An 18,134-nucleotide genomic window follows, 5' to 3' on the forward strand; every position below is an offset into this window, starting at 1 on the left:
AAGAAGAAAGAAAATAAAGTGTTTCTTGGGTGGTCTGCCTTTAGGAATAAAGCATAGTACTTGAATTCTTAGAGCTTTTTCTGAGTTTTTTTTTTGTTGTTGTTGTTGTTTGTTTTTTTGAGATGGAGTCTTGCTCTGTCGCCCAGGCTAGAATGCAGTGGCGTGATTCGGCTCACTGAAACCTCTGCCTCCCAGGTTCAAGTGATTCTCCTGCCTCAGCCTCCTAAGTAGCTGGGACTACAGGCGCGTACCACCATGCTCTGCTAATTTTTGTATTTTTAGTAGAGACGAGGTTTCACCACGTTGGCCAGGATGGTGTTGATCTCCTGACCTCGTGATCCACCTGCCTCGGCATCCCAAAGTGCTGGGATTACAGGGGTGAGCCACTGAGTGTTTTAAATTTGTGCTTCTTGATAATATGTCTTTTTAATTGTTCCATACCTTTTTCATATGTTTAATTTTTATTTTCCAAAATAATATTGCTATCTTATTTCTTTAGCCCTTAGCGACCTGGACCTTAGTAAATATTGTTAACCAAATGACCTTGTTTAATAGGTGATTTAATTAAAAAAATCAAAACCACCTATAGCAGATTACCATTTGTAAGTATTTCTTGAAATGATTCAATGTGTAGTTTACTGAATACATTTTTATTGCTTTTTTACTTATAGAGCTCAAAGCATGCCTGTTTTTAAGGAAGTAAAGGTACATCTGTTAGAAGATGCAGGCATAGAGAAGGATGCTGTTACTCAGGAGACTAGAATTTCACCCAGTGGAATTGATTCAGCTACAACTGTGGCTGCAGCAACTGCTGCTGCCATTGCAACTGCAGCTCCATTGATAAAGGTATATTTTTCTTCCCAGGTAGTCGTAACTACTTTGTGAATATAGAAGTACTTATTAAGAACTGATTCTATAAATGGTTGTGTCGAATTATAGACTAGAAACATTGTAGTTGCTCTCAATTTGAAAGAATTTTCCCGTTTGTGGTTGTCCATTACTTCTCAGGAACTGTGAAAATTACCTTCTAATACTGTGATGGCACTAGCAAATTCAGAACTTTCCCCGTTTTGCCACTGAGAGTCCTACCTCCTGGGAAACATTTTGGTCCTGGGCAACCTGGATAATTAGTTATTCTTATTTGTGAGCTAGAGGAACCTTAGAGATAATCTATGCCTTGGCTGTCACTTTCGAAATGGGGAAGCAGAGAGACAGGCCAGAGTAGGCACGTGAGTCTGGAACGAGTAAGTGACAGAGCCAAAACTAGAACTCAAGGCTGCTGACCTAACTCAGCCTTGCATTAGTAAAGTATCAAAAACTACTTTGCTTTACAGTAGTTTTCTTCTTTTTAATTTCCACTTAAGTATCTTTTAGGCACCATAAAATTCTGTGTGGCAGAATTTGGTATAATTTTTGTTTTTGAGAGGAAACATTTACCTAAGGATAGTTGTCTTTTGCCTTTCATTTCTGTGACTCTAAAAATAAAGGCATTAAATCATTAGACATTTAGTGGGTAAAGGCTCAAATCTGATCACTTCTCTGATTTAAATAACATTTCTAGTAATTAGACATATTTTTGGTATTCTATAATGTGAATTTAAAAAATATTTTTATTTTAGGTGCAGAGTGATTTGGAAGCAAAAGTCAATTCTGTTACAGAATTACTTAGTAAGTTACAGGAGACTGATAAACACCTACAACGTGTTACAGAGCAGCAAACAAGCATTCAGAGTAGACAAGAGAAACTACACTGTCATGATCATGAAAAGCAAATGAACGTGTTCATGGAACAGCACATAAGAAATCTTGAAAAATTACAACAACAACAAATAGATATTCAGGTATCCATAATAAAGCCAGTACAGATTCCTTAATCTTTTATCGCTTGGATCTCTCAGCTAATATTCATTGATAATTGTAGTAGCTCATTAGATTGTAACAGTTTTAATTCTTAAATCATGATTTGCATGTCTTTGTACTCCTCTAATGTGGATAACTCTGCATGTTATATCTCAAATGTCACTAGTTCTGTGAGACCTCTCCCTCTATTTGGCTTTTCCTCCTTTTACACTATTTTTGTTCATATCATCTTTATTTTTATTAATTTATTTTTTGAGATGGAATCTTGCTATGGTTGCTCAGGCTGAAGTACAGTGGTGCAATCTCCACTCACTACAACCTTCACCTCTCAGGTTCAAGAGAGTCTCCTGCCTCAGCCTCTCATGTAGCTGAGATTACAGGCACACACCACCATGCCCAGCTAATTTTTGTATTTTTAGTAGAAAAGGAGTTTTAGCATGTTGGTCAGGGTGGTCTTGAACTCCTGACCTCAAGTGATCTGCCTTCCTTGGCCTCCCAAAGTGCTAGGGTTACATGCGTGAGCTGCCATACCTGGTCGCATTTTTTTTTTTTAAAGGTAATCAGTTGTTTAATTAGATTATTAGGACATTTAAAACACCAATTTGTGAGGATAAATTCCATTTGTCAGGGCAAACACAGATCGCAGGTAGCCCTGGAGCTGAGGAATGGCTTTGATTTTTGGTAAAATTTGTGAGTCCACAGCTTTCTGATCAATCTTGCGCTGCTCTGTAATCTCGTATTTCTCTTTTTCTGTGTCGAAGATCTCACCTTCCTGGTGTCTGGGCTTCTGCAGCTGCTTCTTCTTGAAGTAAGCATCAGTAAGATGTTTGGGGATTTTTACATTGCTGATATCAATTTTGGCTGAGGTGGCAATGACAAATTTCTGGTGTGTTCTTCGCAGAGGAACTCGATTGAGGACCAGAGGTCCAGTCACAAGTAACAAGCCACTAGTCAGCTGCTTCAGGAAAACCACCCTCTTGCCCCTGTGGCGTCCAGTGAGGATGATCAGAATGGTCCTGGGGGTAATGCTGGCTCGCAGTTTTCTCACATGCTGACTAAAGGGTTTTTTGCCGTGACTCAACAGCTTTTGAGGCACATCTTCAGTAGGATAATACCTAGGCATTTTGAGAAGTTTAACCACCCGGGTACCGCCGTTTTTGTCACCACCAACTGGTTTTGTAACAGTTGCAAGAACCGTCTCCTTCTTTTTCTTTTCAACCTTGGATTTAGCCGCTGAGTACTTCCTCTTGTACATGGCCTTTCTGGAATACATGGCAGATCGGGAATACCTGCCAATTCCTCTGACAAGAACAGGATTGCGACTGCAATGGGGCTTCCCCTTCTTGGGCTTTTTAGCCTTGAGGTTACCCTTTTTCACTTTGCTACCCGCATCAGCCTTCTTGGCTTCAGATTTCTTCTCTTTAGTATCCGGCTTCTCAACTTTTTCACCCGCCATCTTGCAAGACGGGAAAGAGCCCTGGCCGCATTTTTAAATGCTTATATCATATTGCAGCTATGCGTTTATATCAGCAGTTTTTAGTCTGGGAATGTGCACTAGAATTACTTGTAAAACTTCATAAAAATATTCGTGCTTTTCATGTTTGGCATCTTGGCAGGCCAAGCTAAGATGATAGCTTGGCCAAGAGTTCAAGACCAGCCTGGTCAATGTAGCAAGACCTCATCTCTAAAAAAAAAAAAAAAAAACCTGACCTGGTGGCATGTGCCTGTAGTCCCAGACACTTAAGATAGGGAGACTGGAGGAGACCTTTAGTCCAGGAATTTGCAGTTACAGTGAACTATGATAATGCAACTGTGCTTCATCCTGGATGACAGAGTGAGACCCTATCTAAAAAAAAAAATTATGCACACACACACTTGCTTAGGCCTTTCAGAGATTTTAAACCAGCAATTCTGAGGTAGTGCCTGGCAACCATTGAAGGCTTCATAATGATTCTGATGCACACCCTTGGATAAGAACTACCTGGTATACATATTTGCTTTTGCATTTAATTAATTAAAAGAATGAACATTTTTAATGCCGTTTGAGAATGAGACACTGGGGCTATTATAAAAAGTGTTATTCTCACAGGAAGCTGATAGCATACTTTCTTATTTATTTTGGAATTTTTTTTTTTTTTTTTTTTTTTGAGATGGAGTCTCTTTTTGTCACCCAGGCTGGATTACAGTGGTGTGATTTCGACTCACTGCAACCTCCCCCTCTCAGGTTCAAGTAATTTTCATGCCTCAACTTCCCAAGTAGCTGGGATTATAGGCTTGCACCACCATGCCCAGCTAATTTTTATATTTTCAGTAGAGACAGGTTTTCACCATGTTGTTGAGACCAGTCTTGAACTCCTGGCCTCAAGTGATCCATCCACCTTGGCCTCCCAAAGTGCTGGAATTACAGACATGGGCCACCGTACTCGGACTATTTTGGAATTTCTAAGTCCTAGAACACTACTTAGCACTCAGTAAACTTTTTTTTTTTTTTTTGGAGTGAGTGAATGATCAGCATTGTAAATGTGTTGGTTTTAATTTACTTTTTTTCTAATTAATGTGAAATTTATTTCTTTATATTTTTGAGATGGAGTTTTGCTCTTGTCACCCAGGCTGGAGTAGGTGACAAGATGATGTGATCTTGGCTCACTGCAACCTCCGCCTCTCAGGTTCAAGTGATTCTCCTGCCTCTGCCTTCCAAGTAGCTGGGATTACAGGTGCCTGCCACCACGCCCAGCTAATTTTTTGTATTTTTAGTAGAGATGGGGTTTTACCATGTTGGCCAGGCAGGTCTCGAACTCCTGACCTCAGGTAATCTGCCTGCCTCAGCTTCCCAAACTGCTGGGATTACAGGTGTGAGTTGCCATGCCCAGCCCAAAACCAGTTTTATTAGTTAAGATACTTGCTCATTTTAGATATTTTACTTTATTTTTATTTTATTTTATTTTATTTTAGAGACAGAGTCCCACTCTGTCATCCAGGCTGGAGTGCAGTGGCACCATCTTGGCTCACTGCAACCTCTGCCTCCTGGTTCAAGTGATTCTCTTGCCTCAGCCTCGTAAGTAGCTGGGATTACAGGCGCCTGCCACCATGCCCAGCTAATTTTTGTATTTTTATTAGAGACAGGGTTTCGCCATGTTGGCCGGGCTGATCTCGAACTTCTCACCTCAGGTGATCTGCTCCCCTTGGCCTCCCAATGTGCTAGGATTACAGGCATGAGCCCCTGCGCCTGGCCTCATTTCAGATATTTTAATAAATAGTGCTGAAAACTGTGTTGTCATTCTGTTTTCCATTTATGTGCAAATGTATATGTTATTGCTGCTGCTAAGCATGGATATTTATTTGAGAACTTACTGTCAATGATTTTCAAACCTTTGCTTCAAACAAAATCTTACCATTTAGGATATAAAAGATGGGATGTTTTAGTTTTGAATTCTCTGATGTAAGTAGAGGTTTAGGGTGAGGGCCTCTCTTTCCTGGTCTTCTCTTAGCTGGCAGCAATGGCCCCTGAGCCATATCTGAGGTAGAAAGGAAAGCAGTGAGGTTTAGAATGGTTAAGGAAAATGATTAAGGTCACACAACAGAGTCAGGCTTAGTGCGATTCTATATCTTTCCAATGGTATCACTGCTGCTTCTACAGTGGATATTTGCAATGTAATATGTATTTTTTCATTGTTCGAGTACAGTAAATTATGTTTAACCCCTTTAATATTTCAATATACTTTATTATCTCTTTCAAATGATATTTGAAAACAATAAAATAATCTTATTTCTTTTAGACTCATTTTATTAGTGCTGCACTCAAGACTAGTAGTTTTCAGCCTGTCAGTGTGCCCTCCTCCAGAGCAGTGGAAAAGTATTTTGTAAAACCAGAACACCCTAATCTTGGTAGCTGTAATCCATCTTCATATAACACATTTGCTTCCAGACAAGGTAAAAATATGTAGTTCTCTATGAATAAAAAAATGTCAGCTATTAATTCTCTTTGTGCTACATAAGCTGAAAACATATTTCCTAATCAGTAGGAGTCTTTGTTTTATAAAATTTACTCATAGGATTTTAAAAAATAAATCTAGTTTTTTTAAGAAAAGTTTTTTTGGTGAGATGGAGTCTCTCTTCGTCATCCAGGCTGGAGTGCAATGGCATGAACTTGGCTCACTGCAAACTCTGCCTCCCAGGTTCAAGTGATTCTCCTGACTCAGCCTCCTAAGTAGCTAGGATTACAGGCACCCACCATCATGCCAAGCTAATTTTTGTATTTTTGTAGAGACGGAGTTTCACCATGTTGGCCAGGCTGGTGTTGAACTCCTGACCTCAGGTGATCCACCCGCCTTGGCTTCCCAAAGTGTTGGATTACATGTGTGAGTAACCGCACCCAGCCAAAACTAGTTCTGTTTTTAGGTCAAGTAATTTTTAGGTTATTTTGAAATTTTTAAAAATTATGAATTATGTTCTTATCTGTGGTTTTAATTAATAACTTTCATAAATTGTCAGAAGTGCTTATAAATTTAGAAAAATATTACTTATTTACTATCAAAAATGCTTGTAAATAGATCAATTCTGCTCTCTGACAAACTGCATATTTACTATTTTTCTTGATTCTGTCAGAGCAACTGCCTGAGTACATTTTTAAACCATTTCTAAATATTTTCAGAGTTAGTAACGCAAGTCTGCTTATCTTGATTGAATTTTAAAACTCTGTAATAACAAAGCAATACATAGCTTATTTGTTAAAACTTCAGTATTTAAAATAAATGAATAAATGTGTTTCTAAGTTATTGTTATTTGAATAATGAACTAAAGAAAATCGAGGGACTATCCTTTTAGTGATATACAGATCTATATAGTACAATATTTTCAACACTTGATCTGTTAGAACATTGTTATATTACGGTCATTAAAGATTGCTCATGCTTATAAGGTGCTTTACATTTTGCAACAAATGAATGGTCCTTGTAAAACTTTTGTGGCCAGCACTTTGAGAGGCCAAGGTGAAAGGATCACTTGAGCCCAGGAGTTCAAGGGCAATTTAGTGAGACCCTGTCTCTAAACATAAAAATAAAAAAATTAGCCAGGTGTGGTGGCACATGCCCGTAGTCCCAGCTACTTTGGAGGCTGAGGTGAAAAGATTGCCTGAGCCCAGGAGGTTGAGGCTTCAGTGAGCTGTGATCATGCAACTGCACTCCAGCCTGGGCGACAGAGTGAGACCCTGTCTTAAAAATAAAAAAACAAGCAAACAACAACAACAAAGAACTGTTGTGAAGTAATATGAGTTCATTTTTAAGTTATGAAGAGAGGACAGTGAAGCACAGAATGGTATGACTTGCCTGCTCAAGATTGCCTGACTTGGGAGGGAGGATGTTAGAGCTAGCGCCAGAAATCAGGTTTCAGTGTGACCCAGCTGTGTGCCTTCTATAGCAGTGGACACTTTTTTCAGAATTCAACTCCAGGGAATTTCTTGCTTATAATTTTGTTAAGCTTGAGTTTTTATGAAAAAGGTGTCTATTTTATTGATTGTAAACTAAATTTGTTTCTTTGTATATATAAGTTACAGTAACAAAAGAAAAAATGAGTAAATTAAAAGTTCAGTAAGTTAAAGTTTTAATTTTTCTATGCTTTTTCTTGGGCATATATCATGTTTACATAGTTGTAGCATTTTATACAGCTTTTTTACTAGCACATAAAAGGATTTTCCATGTTTTATATAGTTAGTTGTCTTCATAATTTTAATTTGTAATGACTAAAGGTGATCTATTGAATAACTGTTTCACAATCTACTTGACCATTATCCTGTTTTGGCTACTCAGGCAGTTTTTAGGTTTTCATCTTCATAAATAATACTGTAATAAACATCATCATATTTAAAGTACATTTTCTTTCTTTTATGTTATTTATTTTCTTAGAATAATTTCACAAGAGTAAGATTAAGGTTAAAGTATATAAAACTTGAATTCTTCCTATACTTATTGCCAGATGGTTTATCAGTTTTCACTGCCATGAGAAGTGTCTGGCTCTGCCAGTTTCATCACAGCTTCAGTAGTTCCAAATATTATCATATTGATTCTTATTTACTAGATGCAAGCATATATAATGTATGTTGTCTTCATTTCTTTTGATTTTTAATGGGGACAAAGTTATTTCTCTACACTTGTTAATAATTTATTATTTATAATTTTGGCTTTATTTTTAATGTGTAGGAAAGAGTAATATGCAATTATTTTAAAAATTTCTTAAAAGCAAGTTAATTTTTAAAAAAATTTTCTGTTAAAGCACCTTTAAAAGAAATTGAAGATATGAGTTTTGATAAACAGCAATCTCCTTTGGAGACACCAGCACCTCGCAGATTTGCTCCTATACCTGTTTCAAGGGATGATGAACTATCAAAGAGGGAAAATCTTTTGGAAGAAAAAGAAAATATGAAAGTGTCATGTCACAGAGGTAATAGAGACTTTTGCTAGACCTATCCCAAATTAGGAAATTGTCATGAGATTTTTTGTGCCTAGTCGTAACTAAATTGGGATCTCTATTTGTAATATTTTACTTTAAATGATACTTTCTGGGAAGATCAAGCTTCTTTAGGTTCTTCATAAAAGGAATTGGAGGTATACATTTATAGTTATTCTGTCTCTTACAGGCTATTACTTAAACCTGTAATGAACAAGTTTTGTTAATTTTTATTTATTTTTTGTGAGACAAGGTATCACCCTGTCATCCAGACTGGAGTACAGTGGCGTGATCATGGCTCACTGTAACCTCCACCTCCCCAGACTCAGTTGGTCTTCCAACTTCAGCCTCCTGAGTAGCTGGGACTACAGGTGCACGCCACCACACCAGGCTAATTTTTGTATTTTTCATAGAGATAAGGTTTTGCTATGTTGCCCAGGCTGGTCACAATCTCCTGAGCTCAAGCGATCTGCCTGCCTCAGCCTCCCAAAGTGCTGGGATTACAGATATGAGCCACTGTGCCTGGCCAAGTTTTGTTATTAATTAATAAATAAATAAAAAATACTTTGCTGAAGGTAAGGCTAATCATTTTTAGAGTATGTTTCCTCATACGGTTTTTAGGTTTGGATTTTAATAATAAAACATAGAGAAACAACATTTATTACCATGTTTACTTGGAAAAAGTGCTAATATATGAACTTTCTAATACAGAACAGCAACTTTTATAAGGGACCACAAGTAATATAGTGTATTAACCAAACATCTTATGTTTTCACTCATAAATGGGAGCTAAGCTATGAGAATGCAAAGGCATAAGAATGATACAAAGGACTTTGGGGACTTGTGGGAAAAGGGTGGGAAGGGGATGAGGGATAAAAGACTACAAATTGGGTTCAGTGTATACTGCTCAGGTGATGGGTGCATCAAAATCTCCCATATCACCACTAAAGAACTTACTCATGTAACCAAATAACACCTGTTCCCCAAAAATCTACGGAAATATTAAAAGAAAAATAGTGTGTTACTGAGTCTTAAAATGTACCGCTTCTAACAAAAGTAAATGAAATGTTAAACTAAATGCTTTTATTCTTGGAATCATTTAAATGCATGCAAGTCTTATCTTAGGCACATTTAAGGAGTTTTAAGAAAGGCAGAAGATAATAAAATCTTTAATAAAGAAGGCAACCTCTCAACAAAAATTATTATGTAGTCTTACTACATACAAACAAGGCTAAAGGATAGATCCACTTAATTGGTACTTTGAAGAAATAGATAAATCTCTTCTTTACATTTATAAAAATCTTCTATTTTGCTGGACTTTGTGATGATGACACTTCTCACTAAAATTCCTTTTTTTCTGTGATGAAAATAAATTTAGGGTTTTTTCTATGAATTCAGACTTTTACTTATTTGTCTATTTATTTTTATAGAAGGGTCTTGCTTTGTTGCGCAGGCTGGTCTCAATCTCCGGGCCTCAAGCAGTCCTCCTGCCTCAGCTTCCCAAAGTGCTGGGATTGTAGGCATGAGCCACAAGTAGGTGGGAGCATAGATAAAATGAGTCTAGCCATGAGTTAATGATGTTGTGATATAGTTTTTTGTTTTTTGGGTTTTATTTTGAGACAGAGTTTCGCTCTTGTTGCCTAGGCTGGAGTGCAGTGGTGCGATCTCGGCTCACTGCAACCTCCGTCTCCCAGGTTCAAGCGATTCTCCTGCCTTAGCCTCTCGAGTAGCTGGGATTACAGGCATGCACCACCACGCCTGGCTAATGTTTGTATTTTTAGTAGAGACGGGATTTCTCCATGTTGGTCAGGCTTGTCTTGAACTCCCGACCTCAGGTGATCTGCCCACCTTGGCCTCCCATAGTGCTGAGATTATAGGCGTGAGCCACTGCACCCAGCCTGTGGTATGGTTTTTATGAGGTATAAATATTTAGTTTTATTTGATGAGTATATTTATAGCCTACATTGTAGGATACACTGTAGGCTATAAATTGAGTAGATAACCATCATAAGAAGCTAACTTAGGCCAGAATACAAATATATGAGATATCATATAAAAGAGAAATGAATTAGTATTTGGAAAATGATACTATATCTCTTCTATTTCAGGAAATGTAAGACTATTGGAACAAATTTTGAATAATAATGATTCTTTGACAAGAAAAAGTGAATCATCAAACACCACCTCACTAACTAGGTCAAAAATAGGATGGAATCCTGAGAAAACAGACAGGTATTGGAATGAAAACTAGGTTGAAAAGAGCTTTGTTCAGATTTTTCAAATTTTCTTTGGGATTTTTAATAAATTATAGCATAGCTTCTTAAATTTATCTTAGATTTAGTTACTATTTTCTGATGCTAATATATCTTCCCCCTTTCTATAATATTACTATGAAATGAATAATTTTTTTCAAAATGCAGATTATTAATTTCTAATGTATGCAGATTATTCATTTCTGATTAAATGATGTCTGGGATTTGTTTCAAAAATAATTCAATATAGGGTAGGGACAAGTAGGTTGGGAATGTAGATAAAATGAGGCTAGCCATGAGTTAATGATTGTTGTAGTTAGGGTATATGAGGTTCATTTTTGTTTTTTCTCTATTTTTGTGTTTATTTGAAATTTTACGTAATAAAAAGTTTAAAAAAAAATCAAATCCAGGCCATGATAGTTATATTTATCTTCAACATCTTTAAAACTACAGTAATAAAAACTAAAGGAGCCATATGTTGAGTAATTTTATGCAGAGATATTATATAATTTTAGTCTATTTACATTTAATGTAATTACTGATAAAGTAGGATTTATGTCTACCATGTTGCTTTCTATATGCCTTATGTCTTTTAGTTTCACTGTTCCTCTCTTAGTGCCTTCTTTTGTATTAGACATTTTCTAGTTGCACCATTTTAATTATTTTGTAATTTCCTTTGCTATTTTTTTTTAGTTATTTTCGTAGTGGTCACTCTAGGAATGATAATTAACATATTAATTTAAAACAATCTGATTTGGATTAATAGTGATTTAATTTCAATAGTATTCAAAAACTTTGCTCCAGTAAAGCCCTGTTCTCTCCACTTTTCTTTCCTCTATTATCATACAAATTACATCTTTATACATTATAAGCCCATTTATATAGCTTGGTAATTAGTATTTGATGCAGCTGTCTTTTAAGTCAGAGAGGAAAAGAAAAGAGATACAAATAAAAATACATATGCTGGCTTTTATGTTTACCTATATAGTTCATCTTTACTAGTACCCTGTTTCTTCATATGGATTCAAGTTCGTCTAATATCTTTTTATCCCACCCTGAAGGACTCCTGCTAACATTTCGTATAGGATAGGTCTGTTAACAATGAATTATTTCAGTTTTTGTTTATCTGGTACTATCTTAATTTCTTTTTCACTTTTTGTTGTTTAAACAGAAATTTGGTTTCTCATAGTTGTGGAAGCTGGAAGTTCAAGATCAAGGTGCTGGCTGGGTTGGTTTCCTTTGAGGCCTCTCTTCTTGGCTTACAGGTGGCCTCCCTCTTACTGTCTCTTCACGTGGTCATCCCTCTCTGCACACACACCCCTGGTGTCCCCTCCTTCACTTTTGAAGGATAGTTTTACTATATATAGCATTTTTGGTAGATGTTCTTTTTGAGCTTTTTGAGTGTGTCATCTGACTGCCTTCTGGACTCTATGGTTTCTGATGAGGAGTTGTATGTTGATGTGCTTGATGGTGTCCCATAGGTCTCTAAGACTTAATTTTTCTTCATCTATTTTTCTTTCCATTTCTGAGACTGGATATTCTCAATTAACCTGTCTTCAAGTTTGTTGATTATTTCTTCTGCCAACATGGTGTTGATCCCCTCTAGTGAATTTACATTTCAACTGCAGAATTTCTGTTTGTCTTTTTAAAAAATATTTTCTATCTCCTTATTGATCATTCTATATTTAGCAAGACTTTATTCTTAAACTTTCCTTTAACTTTTAAACTCGTTTCTTTTAGTAATAGCTGATTTATAGTCTTTGCCTAGTACGTCTAATATCTGGGATTCCTCAAGGGAAGTTTCTTTTGACTGTGCTTTTTTTCTGTGTTTGGGTTATGCTTTCCTGTTTCTTTGTATGTCTCATAAATTTTTGTTGAAACCTGGGCATTTTACATAATACAGCGTGGCAACTCTGGAAATTAGATTCTTTCACCTCCCAGAGTTTATTGTTGTTGCTAGTTATTGTTGCTGTTTGTTTAGTGACTTTCCTGGCCTAATTCTGTGAAGTCTGTATTCTTTGTCATATGCACCCACTGAAGTCTCTGTTTTGTTAGCTTAGTCTACTAATGATTGGAAAGAGATTTCCTTAACTGCCTTGAACTGATAAGTCTCCTTCTCTTTGCCATGGATTGTGTGTGTGTGTGTGTGTGTGTGTGTGTGTGTGTGTGTGTGTGTGTATGCATGAGCTAGAACATGCCTCCAGTGCCTGGCAGATTATGAGTCTATTTTAGCCTTCACTTCTTAACTTTTACAGAACATCAGGGTCAGCTAGAAGTGAGTGATTAGGATCTTCCCAGGTCTCTCTTGGGCATGTATATAACCCTGTATGTGGACTAGAAGGCATGGCCTTCTAAATTCCCAGGAATATGTTGGAGCTTTTCAAAGCTCCACCGTGGACATCTTATTACCTAGATTTTTAAGATTTATTGACCACAATCTTGTTTGCCCCAACTAGTATCACAACCTCAGGCTGCTGAGATGTTAAACAATTGCCAGTGTCTTTGAAAAATGCCCTGGGTGTAGTTTCTCACTGATCTAGCTGTGAGTCAGATCAAATAAAGACAAATACTGTGAATGAGACTTTTGGGAGTACTCCAAGCCATCCTACTCTCTTTAGTGGTTGTGAGGCTGTTGGTTTTCAAGGCCACCACAGAATTGGATAGACAAGTTAAAAAAATTCTATAAAGCTCGCTGTTCTTACCTAGAGTCAGCCATTTTTTCCTGAATAAATGCCCCTCAGGTTGTTGTAAGTCTTTAATTTCCAGAGGTTAGCAAAATTTGATTTTGATGATTTTTGCTAGGGTTCTCATTATGCTTACAGAGCAGCAGATTTTCACAAGTTCTTACTCCACCAATCTGGAAGTGCCTCTAGATGTTGCTTCCTGAAAGCATAACCTTTTCCTGATCCTTTTTTGCTATGTCTAAACTTTTCTGGTTAGATGAATTTTGTCTCTTGTGATTTTCTGTGTTTCATGTGTTTAGTCACATAACTGATTAATTCCCTGGTACAATTTTAATAGGATACCACTGAGTAATGTATAGTTAAGACTGTATCAAAGAGATGGGTAATGAAATGTTTACTGAATTTACAACAATTTAGGAAACTTAAAAAAAATCTTTTATAGCATTGAAACTCTACCTTCTGAAAGATTTCCTTCCTCTGAAGAGCTAGGAACAGCTAAAGTGACTGTGCAGAAGTCTGATGATGTTCTTCATGACCTTGGCCGAAAGAAGAAAGAAACAAATGGCATGGTTCAGGTAAAATGGGAATGGTCTTAACAAGTATAATTGGTTAAGATAAAAATTAAAAGGAATAAAAAAAGTTATAAAGATAGAAATTAGGAGGAAGGATGAAGAAAAAGCAAGAAAAAGCACTGAAAAAGACATGTTAGCCATGTCTGTTCCATTTACAAAATATTTCCAGAAGCCTTCACCAAGTGATTTACTTCTCGCTCCTTGACCAGGACTGAGCCATATTGCCTCCTCTGGCTTCCCAGCTTCTGTTAGAAATGGAGGAAGGGAAAAGAGACCTGTGAATGAATAGACCTCATTTATCCAATCCACAATGTCTGCCATACATTCCATACATAAACAGCCAACTTGCTTTTATTTTGTTTTAGGTTTCTTGAGCAGAGAGAGCTATTTTTGGTCTCTGGACTGCTCAACGCTGCTATGGATTTCCCACCTCTATTTTTTCTGACACTCACATTAGGATTTCTTTTCTTTTTTCTTTTTTTTTGGAGGGGACAGAGTCTCTCTTTATCACCCAGGCATGAGGTCAGTGGCACGATCTAAGCTCACTGCACCCTCTGCCTCCCAGGTTCAAGTGATCCTACCTCAGCCTCCTGAGTAGCTAGGATTACAAGCATGTGCCACGATGCCCGGCTGATTTTTGTGTTTTTTAGTAGAGACAGGATTTTACCGTGTTGGCCACGCTGGTCTCGAACTCCTGACCACAGGTGATCCACCTGCCTCAGCCTCCCAAACTGCTGGGATTACAGGTGTGAGCCACCGTTCCCGGCCCACATTAGTATTTCTAAATGGAGGAAAAGCTCTTTGATTGCCAAGTATTCTTTTGTAACTCTTCAATTTGACAAATTGAGTCCTTAGAATATATTGGCATAATGTATGGCCCCAATGATAGTGATAACCCTTGTTTCGATTAAAAGAATCAGTGTGAGTTTAGTAACTTTTGGTCTTTTTTTCTTTTAAGCCAAAAGAATCTCCGAGTATGTTGAAGCTTGCAGATCTTCCACAGAATTCTGTTAAGCTTCAGACAACCAATACAACAAGATCTGTATTGAAAGATGCTGAGAAGATTTTGAGAGGAGTACAAAACAATAAAAAAGTACTTGAAGAAAACCTGGAAGCTATTATTCGTGCAAAAGATGGAGCTGCCATGTATTCACTTATCAATGCTTTATCTACCAACAGGTAAGAAGATGTTGGCATCCAAGATTATTTATGAGGCTGACAGTTCTACTTAATTTTTTTCTAAGCACTTTATTTTGCTTAAAATGTTTTAGTATTTTTTAAAAGGTTCTTTATTGCCTTTGAAGATGTAGAACTTATTATAAAGTTGGAATTTGGATATATACGTGGTAGTACTACTGTTTTCTGGTGGAAATTTTTCTTTTAGTTTTTTCTTTCTTTGGTACATATCTTCTTGGGTCTACATGTGTTTTTCAAACATTTATGCTTCAAATATTAGATGAAAACTAGTACCATTGGTTTTTCTTTTCAGATGAAGGATATTAGGCCCCTATCCTACTTTCCTAATATCCTTTCCTTTTCAGATGAAGGTTATTAGGTTAGTAGCTTCACAACTAGATAAGAGTTAGATCTGATCCAAGTCCTGCTCAGGACATTAAATGCTAATTTGAGAAAATTCCTTTTTCTCTTTTATAGAGAGATGTCAGAGAAAATTAGGATCAGAAGGACAGTGGATGAGTGGATTAAAACTATTTCTGCAGAAATTCAGGTATGTCTTGGAAAAAACTGATAAGTGAATTCTCAGAAGATAACATTGATTCCAATTTATAGGCATTACACTTGTTTTCAAAATATTTCTTATATGAAAATCCACTTATAATTTTTAATTTCACTATCACCCTTTATATTTACTTAGTAATAAGTTTAATTTTAACAAGTACTTTATCTCGAATTATATTATGGTTCTTAATTTGGCAAATTGTTGGACAATAAAACGTGAATAGTCTGAAAGAAAATTTAGCAAAAGTCTTTGGAAAAAGAATTATACTTGCAAAGATATTTTAAAACAGCAGATTTAGAAGCATTGGCTCACCAAAGTGAAAATACTAGAGTTGTGCAAAGAGAAAAAAAAAACTAGATTTACTAAGTTTACAGAAGTCAGTTCCAGATGGAAAAACAGCCTCTTTCTCACATCCACAATAGGAATGTACATCTTCAAACATCCAGCATTGTGAAGGTCTGGAAATTATCTTTCTTAGGAAATTTAAAAATTTTATATATTTTATATATTTGAGGTTAAGCTGGGTGCAAGGCGTGTTTTTTTTTTACTGTAGATGTCCTTATATGCTACTCACAATGGTAGCAAGGTGAAGCATCAGTACTGCTTCACAGCAATAAACACAGAAATATATTTTAAAACTTTGTTGTTTAAGAATATATATTTCTAATGAAGGTATGAAAAATTTATTTTAGATACTATAAGATGCACACACACAAAAAAGTTGAACTAAGAATCAGAAGATTTGGAATCTAGTTTTGGCTCTACAGTCAACTGGCAGTATATCTCACTCTTTTGCCATGAATTCCATGTAAAATATGATTGTTTAAACTTTCACATAATTTAAATTTATATTTACCTCAGAGTTTTGTTACAAAATTGTTTGCTTTTTTTGAAACGTATGTTTTACTTTTTAAATTGTTAACAAAATTCATTTGGTTCAAACATCAAAAAGTGTAAAAAGGTTTGTCACTCAAAGTTGTCCTCCTACCTGTGCAACCCTTCTATTATTTCCCATTCCCCCTGCTTCAAAAGATACTAGTCTTTTTAGGGTTTTGTTTATTTTTCCAGAGAATTTTTATTTCATATATCCAATAAAGCCAATATCCTTTCTTTTTAACACATTTAAAACTGCTAAACTGTATTTACATAACAGCAAAAAATAAATTCTAATACTTTCTGATGTGAAAGCATTACTATTTGGATGTATTTTGAGTGATTTTAACTTTGGTTATATTAAGGATGAACTGTCAAGAACAGACTGTGAACAAAAAATATTTGATCAGAAGAATCAGAGGACCAAGAAAGCTCACAATATGACTAAACATATTAGGACCAACACACAAGATAAAACTGTAAACAAATCTGTAATTCCAAGAAAACATTCTCAAAAGCAAATAGAAGAGCATTTTAGAAATCTACCTATGTGGGGCATGCCTGCTGCAAGTATACAGAAAGAGAGAAAAGAAGTAAGATCCTAATCTATTCTTTTAACATAATTGTTGTGTTAAAATCGATCATTTCCTTTAAGAGAAAATTAATGAAGCAAATGTGATGGTGTTTTAAAATATGAAGGACTATACAAATGTAGACTATTTTTACACTATTGATATTTAGAGTTTTGGATTTATAATGTGAAAAGCACTGAATAAAATAGATAGTTCCTTTCTTCTAAGACCTTACACCTTGGTATCATAGTTTTGTAGTTATAGCAAGTGTATCTAGAGATCATATAGACCAAAAACTGGATTCTGTAGTTGATGGTACTCAAAATTGTGTTTCATTTGTGTGTGTGTGTGTGCATGTGTGTGTATAGTTTATTTTTTCAGTGTAACAAATGCATGTTTAGTGTCTAGTATATGCAAGCCATGGTACTAGATCGTATGGAGGAAATTTTTTTGACTGCTCTAACTAGGCTATAACTTTCTTAGTGCCAAATATGGATTGTTGAGAAGATCAGCAAAGTATCCAATTCAATCCTTGGTACTTAGTAGATGCTCAGTAAATGCTACCTTTCTGTGATATTTAGATTATGGTTGAAAGTGGGTTCAGGAATATGCAAAATCATTTAAAAGTTAAGGTTATTGTATTTTTATTGTACTTTAATATAATAAATATGTAAAATGTATTTAAATGTTTCTCTTTGGTGCTGAAAATACACTTAGTAAGGTAAAAATTTTCATGTTTCTTAGGTGGTTGATTTTTATATTTAAAGCTTTTCAAACTAATGCTTGAAATCTATATCTAGAATTTAAGGGCTGTTTAAAATAGAGGTTATTTTTGACCTGATCATTCTTATTATAGTACTTAAGCTAGCAAAGGTGACTTTAGAAAAATGAGGTAAATGTTTGATGACTATTTTCATGGTGAGTTGAATAACTTTATACACATAGGGACTTTTGAAAGCATCCACAGTAATTCAAGATGAAGATTATATGTTACAAGTCTATGGAAAGCCAGTTTATCAGGGTCATCGAAGCACTCTTAAAAAAGGACCATATCTCAGATTTAATTCTCCATCTCCTAAGTCCAAACCACAGAGACCAAAAGTAATAGAACGAGTTAAAGGTAAGGAATCTCATTTTTTGTG

At 35.8% G+C, this 18,134-nt stretch overlaps 2 protein-coding genes across 16 annotated transcripts in view; one reads left to right on the forward strand and one right to left on the reverse strand.

Annotated features, from left to right (window-relative positions):
- KIAA0586 (KIAA0586 ortholog) overlaps positions 1–18,134 on the forward strand; it is a 134,630-nt gene that overhangs the window by 21,356 nt on the left and 95,140 nt on the right. For 14 of the 15 annotated variants that reach the window (XM_064365918.1, XM_064365921.1, XM_064365925.1 and 11 more), the window contains 10 exons: positions 672–846; positions 1,620–1,841; positions 5,637–5,790; positions 8,128–8,295; positions 10,410–10,533; positions 13,680–13,812; positions 14,768–14,988; positions 15,463–15,535; positions 16,786–17,013; positions 17,938–18,112. In XM_064365918.1, coding sequence (XP_064221988.1) covers positions 672–846; positions 1,620–1,841; positions 5,637–5,790; positions 8,128–8,295; positions 10,410–10,533; positions 13,680–13,812; positions 14,768–14,988; positions 15,463–15,535; positions 16,786–17,013; positions 17,938–18,112 — 1,673 coding nt within the window. Of the gene's footprint in view, positions 1–671; positions 847–1,619; positions 1,842–5,636; positions 5,791–8,127; positions 8,296–10,409; positions 10,534–13,679; positions 13,813–14,767; positions 14,989–15,462; positions 15,536–16,785; positions 17,014–17,937; positions 18,113–18,134 lie in introns of those variants that run through there. The other variant, XM_064365927.1, reaches the window with a different exon arrangement.
- Positions 2,415–3,316, reverse strand: LOC110568293 (large ribosomal subunit protein eL6-like). The gene has a single exon (XM_064365929.1). The coding sequence runs from the start codon at positions 3,314–3,316 to the stop codon at positions 2,450–2,452; it is 867 nt and encodes a 288-aa protein (XP_064221999.1). The 3' UTR covers positions 2,415–2,449.

Source organism: Aotus nancymaae, unplaced genomic scaffold (genome assembly GCF_030222135.1).
Source record: "Aotus nancymaae isolate 86718 unplaced genomic scaffold, 86718_ANA_hifiasm-v0.15.2.pri h1tg000062l, whole genome shotgun sequence".
NCBI classification, from domain to species: domain Eukaryota; kingdom Metazoa; phylum Chordata; class Mammalia; order Primates; family Aotidae; genus Aotus; species Aotus nancymaae.